General features: G+C 48.2%; 1 protein-coding gene across 2 annotated transcripts in view; it reads right to left on the bottom strand.

Annotated features, from left to right (window-relative positions):
* Positions 1 to 426: 426 nt before the first annotated feature.
* The window catches only part of RALBP1 (ralA binding protein 1), a 40,247-nt gene continuing 34,673 nt past the window's right edge, over positions 427 to 6,000 (bottom strand). For both annotated transcript variants that reach the window (XM_019986767.2, XM_070778949.1), the window contains exons 8-10: positions 2,627 to 2,748; positions 2,269 to 2,392; positions 427 to 1,852 (exon numbers count right to left, since the gene is read on the bottom strand). In XM_019986767.2, coding sequence (XP_019842326.1) covers positions 1,646 to 1,852; positions 2,269 to 2,392; positions 2,627 to 2,748 — 453 coding nt within the window. In that variant the 3' untranslated portion in view covers positions 427 to 1,645. The remainder of the gene's footprint in view (positions 1,853 to 2,268; positions 2,393 to 2,626; positions 2,749 to 6,000) is intronic.

Here is a 6,000-nt window from a genome sequence, read left to right as displayed (position 1 = left end):
AAGCTAAGTTAGCAGGCCCAAAACAGAGTCGCCTCAAGGAAGCCCCGCCCTCACCAAACTTGAGACCATCAGTGTCGGCTCCCCCAGAACCCGAGCCTGAAACCATCAGTCTGGAGTCACGTGACCTGCACCAAAGAGGTGATCCACTGGACAGACAGACCCCTGCCATCACCTATAAGACAGTAACCTGGCCACAACCCACCTTCCTGCCCAGTTGGGCTGGCTGACCGGGCATCATTCACAGAAGCCACTGCAGATCCAGTCCAGACAGCCGCTCAGCACCAGCCGGGGTGGGAAGAGGACACAAGTGAGTTAGCACAAAACGTCCTGCTCACAAGCGGACCTTGAAGGACACTGAAGCACGTCAGACCAGCTTCAGTGCACTCAGGTATTTCAAAGAAAGAACGGGTACAGAAAACAAGAAACTTTTTTTTCTCCCTCAAATGGCTGTTGAATTTATTTGCTTGATCAATAATGGTCCTGGCAAAAATTAGTTTACCAATGCTGAGACAACTGTAATGAAATACTGATTTTAAAAATTCATGACACCGTGATAGAAATTAGAGTTTACACAAACGAAAAAGAAACCTTCAGTATTGCCAGCAAATATAAAATAAATGTAACATGACAGACAGGACAGTAAGAAGGCTTTTATACATTTATATTTGACACCTGACCATATTTTCAGTCACCATAATATCTTCTCTCCAGGTTTAAAAAAATAGTATGCTGATTTCTATAACAAAGCTTTTTTTCGTACAAAAATCAAATAATGGCCAACAAGTCACAACAGTGCAATAGGTAGAGAATAAAAAACCGCATTAACCAGGTGCTGAAATAAATACTAACCAGGAGAAGAGGATGCGCCCTCATGGGGTGTTTCCACCACCGGGACGTGTGGGTTTGTCTTCACAGCCCAGGGCCTCTTGGAGCCACTTACTTGGACCCAGCGGCACTGGACCCCGGTGCCTGTGCGCCGGACGCCTCAGGTAACCAAGGTCGTGGGGCGAGGGGGGGTCAGGACCACGGCTGACTCCCGAGGAAGTCCGATTCCTAGTACTCAGCCTGGCCCACCGGGCGTCCAGCAGCAGTTCACCGAGCCTGTGTGGACACCGACTCCAATCCTGTGTGAGCGCGTGGCTACCCATCGATATGGCTTATGCAGGCAAAGACACGCTTACATTCGGGCCCGAGCAAGCCACCCACGGCGCTCTGTCCTAATGGAAGGTCGAAGAAACATGCTGTGTGGACGCCCCGGTCCTCCCATGACCCAGGCCACCGGGGTGACTCGGGCGGGGCTGAGGGCAGGGTGGGGGGGCCAGCCGGTCAGGAAGGAGGCCCCCAGGACCCGCACCGCGGAGGTGTGAAGGCACGGGCGAGTGGCGGCAGCGAGATCCTGGGGACGTGGCGGGCGGGGCGGCCCCGTGTGGCTCCCCCACTAACGAGAGAAAAATCCTGATTCTGCCGTAATAAAAAAGCAAAGAAAGACGATTTTTGGTTTAAAAAGAAGCCACTCAAGGGTTAAAATAGTTATTTAAGTTAACAAAGGAAATGACTCTTCCAAGAAGCCGACAGTCTGGGACACGTCTGGGACACCGGCGTGCCGACCAGCCGTCTCTGGAGGCCCGCACGCCCCGGCCGGCTCTCAGATGGGCGTCTCCTTCCGCTCCCTGCCTGGCGACGGCCGCGCCTGCTCCTTGGTGGGCGGGGGCGGCTCCCGGGCGCCGGGCTCGGGCTCAGCCAGGGGTTCGGGGCGCGCGCGCTGCAGTTGGAGCAGGCGAAGCTGCACCCGCAGCTCAATGATGGCCTCGCGTTCCTCGTGAATGGCCTGGTTCAGGTGGTTGTTCTTGATCTGCGGGGACAGATGCAGTGGCCGGTCAGTTAGGGGTTGCGACCCGGAAAACAGGCTGAGCCACTGCCCACGGTCAGCAGGCGTGCCTCCCTCTGGGCAGGGCCCCCTCCCCCTCTGTGGACCTGGAGAGCTCCCTCCTTCCCGGGGGTGTTTTCCTGCTCAGCACTAACACGATCTGTAAACTGTGGGGCAGAGCGAGCTGCTGCACCGGGCCTGTCTGCCGGCCCCCCCAAATGGCTCTGGGGCCAGCAACCCCGAGTGGGGGCTCCCGGGTGGGATTCTGTTGTGTCCGAGCCCCTGCCGGAAGGAGAGACAGCAGCCCAGGCCCATAGGCCCCATGTGAGGAGAGGAGCGAGTCCGATGAGCATGATGCGGACCCCAGTGCTCCCGAGGACAGCAGCCCCGCGCATGCGCACCTCCAGCTCCTCGTTCTGCCGCTGCAGGTCTTGCAGGATGAGCTGCAGCTCGTCCTCGTCCTCGCTCTCGCTCTCACTGTCTGATGAGTACTCCTCGGTCTCGCTGCGGCCATGCTGCTGGCGGCTGTGCGGGGACAGGACAGGGCAGGGAGCGCGTGACCCACCCGCACAGACAGGCTGGTGGTCTGCTTCTGGACTGTCCAGCTTTCTAGCGGGTCCACTCAGGATAAGGCCCACCTCAGAGGTAACAGAAGGTATGGAAGGGGGCGCTCTGCCTGGCCCTGTCACAGGAAGGGCTGAGGCTTGGACCGCCCTGCTCTCCCCAGAGTCCAAGTGGAGCCCTGACCCCTGCCCTCACCTCTGGATCTCGGCGATCTCCGCCCGGAGGCGCTCGATCTCTTCCTTCTCCGAGGCAATCTGTCGGCGCAGGAACTGCTCCATGGCTAGGAGCTCCTCCTGCTCAGTCAGGATCTCATTCTCCTAAAGCAGTGACACTGGTGAGCACCTCTGAAAGTCTAGGAAAGGTTGCTCTTCTGGGGTCTCCTCTGTCACCCTGAACTGTTTACGCCCATACACACAACACTGGGGCTTCTCAGGTAGTAAAGAATCTGCCTGCAATGCAGGAGACCCGGGTTCCATCCCTGGGTGGGGAAGATCCCCTGGAGAAGGAAATGGCAACCCACTCCAGTATTCTTGCCTGGGAAATCCCACAGACAGAGGAGCCTGGCAGGCTACAGTCTGTGGAGTCACAAAGAGTTGGGAGTTGGACAGGACTAAGCGACTACCACTTCATACACATACGTTAACACACACGTTATAGGAAAGCTTGTAATGCACAACCCTAAAATACCCAGTTTACCTAATTTCAAGAAAAGCTTTGAGCAAAGGTAGACTAAATTGTTTGGGAGGAATGACTAGATTTTCCTCAAGACAGAAAACGCTACTTAGGAATCCTTGTTACGTAAAGGATCCACAAGAGGCCAGCCAGCAGGCACACAGCAGAGTACTAGGGACTGTTTCTACCCCCAGCCTTTCTGAACACCTTCTCACAGCGAGTCTGAGGGCCACAAGGGGCCTTCAACAGTGTCACCAGGGAAGAAAGGCCCCAGCGACGTGCAGCTGTTGTCAGTATCACCTGAAAGCAGAGTTGGTGATGGAAAAGTCTTTCCTTCTCAACACAAGCTACTGTCCTCCTCAACCCATGTCCCCAGGGATAATATTTAAACAGTAAATATGCATTTAACAGAATATGCGTTTCTAAAACTGACATCTGTCCAGGATCTAGCTAGCCCCTCCAACCCAGAGAAAAGATCCACAGCAGACAAAACTTAGGAGAGAACAGAGATGGAAAGCTATAGAAATGAGCTGGAAGCAGCCAAGGCCTACATTTCTTTCCAAACTAACAGGTGGCAGGAGGATAAGAACCTGTGATCAAACGTGAAAGGTGCTGCAGTCAAGTTCACTTTAAAGTCAATGGCCCAAAGTCTCCCGTGTGCATAAGAAACCCACAGAAGTCTCCAGTGTGTATAAAAAACCTCTCTTGGAGCTGTGCTCCTCACAGTCCCCAGCGTTTCTAAACACAGATGCTTATCCTTTTTATGAAAGCTAATGTTCCAAGAAACACCAGGATGAAAACTCTGAAATAAAGATGCATCTGGGACCTCACTCTCTCTTCAGGGGAGGAGAGTTGCATGACCCTGGTAGGCGTGACAGAAAAGGACTGAAACTTGTAGGACTTCAGTTATCTCTGGGATACAAGGATGGTTCAACACAAATCAGTGACTGTGATACAGCACACTAACAAAATGAAGGATAAAAATCGTATCTCAAAAGATTCAAAGAAGCACTTGAAAAAGTTCAACATCCTTTCACAATAGAAACAAAGTGAGTATAGAAGGAATACGTTGCCATGATATAGCTGATATGACAGGCCTACTACAGATAACATGGTACCCCAGTGAAAGGCTCAAAGTATTTCTTCTGAGATCAGAGAGAGGACAAGAGGCCAGTCTCACCACTTCTGGTTATGCAGTACTGAAGTACCAGCCAGAGTAACTGAGCAGGAACAAAGGTGTCCAAATTGTAAAGAAGTAAAATTGTCTGTTTACAGACAACATGATCTTATACACAGAAAACCACAGAGTCCATCAAATAACTGTTAGAAGGAGTAATAAATTTAGGAAAGTTGCAGGATACAAAATCAACATACAAAAATCAGTTGCATTTCTACACACTAACCACTATCCAAAAAAGAAATTAAGAAAACAAATCCATTAAACAAAGAGGTGAAATATCTATATACTGAAAACAATAAAATACTGATGAAAGAAATTGAAGACACTAAAGATAAAATGAAAGGTACCTCATGTTCATAGACTAGAAGGAATAATATTGTTAAAATTTCCATACTACTAAAGTGATCTACACATTCACTGGAATCTCTATCAAAATTCCAATGGGGTTTTGAGGTTTCCCCCAGAAACAGAAAAAATAATCCTAAAATTCATTCAGAACCACAAAAGACTGTAAGAACCACAGCAAACATTTTTTTTAAGCCAAAGCAATCTTAAACAAAAGAACAAAGTTAGAGGCATCACCCCACAACCAAACAGTCCAGTACTGGCATAAAAACATACACATAGACCAATGGAGCAGAACAGAGTCCAGAAATAAATCCACACACTCACGGGCAACTGATCTTTGACAAGGACGCTAATAAACAATGGAGAAAGAACAGTCTCTCTAATAAATGGTGTTGAGAAACTGGTTTTCCACAGGCAAAAAAGTGAAACTGAACCCTTACCTTCTCTCACTACACACACATCAATCACCTCAAAATGGACTAGAGACTTAAATATAAGACCTGAAATCATAAAATTATTAGAAGAAAACACAGAGAGAGTTTCTTAACATTGGTCTGAGCAAGAATTTTTTTAGATATGACCTGAAAAGCACAAATATACAACAGACAAATGGGATTGCATCAAACTAAAAAGTTTCCACACAGCAAAGAAAGTGGAGTGAAGAGACAGACTACGGAATGACAGAAAATACTGCAAACCTTACATCAGATGAGGGGTTAGTATATATAGGAAGAAGTCGAACAACTCTATAGCAAGAAAACAACCCAATTAAAAAATGGGCAAAGGACTTAAATTGACATTTCTCAAAAGAAGACATTGAAATGGCCAACAGATCACTGTCACTCATCATCAGGGAAACGCAAATGAAAACCACAATGAGCTATCACCTCATACCTGTCAGAATGGCTTTTATCAAAAACACAAGAGGTAACAAGTGTTGGTGAGGATGTGGAGAAAAGGAACCCTTGTGCATTGTTAGTGGGAATATAAATTGGTACAGCAACTGTGGAAGACAACATGGAGGTTCCTCAAAACTACAAAGCAGAGCTATCACAGTTCTAGCAATCCAGCTTCTGATTGTATAAATGTAAACAGAACACTAAAGAGATATGTTCACTGCAGCATTATTCACATCAGTCAATATATGAAAACAGCCCAATGGCTGATGGATGAATGGATATAACAATGTGACATGCACATATTCATAAAACATAAGTATACACATGCCCACATAAATATACAACATAGACAACATAAACATACATATATATGTAACAAATATATTCTGATGTAAGAAGGAAATCCTGGCATTTAATAGCACAGATGAACCTGGAGGACATGATAAGTGAAACAAGCCAGACAGAAAAAG

The sequence above is a fragment of the Bos indicus genome, chromosome 24 (assembly GCF_029378745.1).
Source record: "Bos indicus isolate NIAB-ARS_2022 breed Sahiwal x Tharparkar chromosome 24, NIAB-ARS_B.indTharparkar_mat_pri_1.0, whole genome shotgun sequence".
Lineage (NCBI taxonomy): Eukaryota > Metazoa > Chordata > Mammalia > Artiodactyla > Bovidae > Bos > Bos indicus.
Note: the sequence above shows the minus strand (reverse complement) of the source record. Positions and strands in the feature narration are given on the sequence as shown.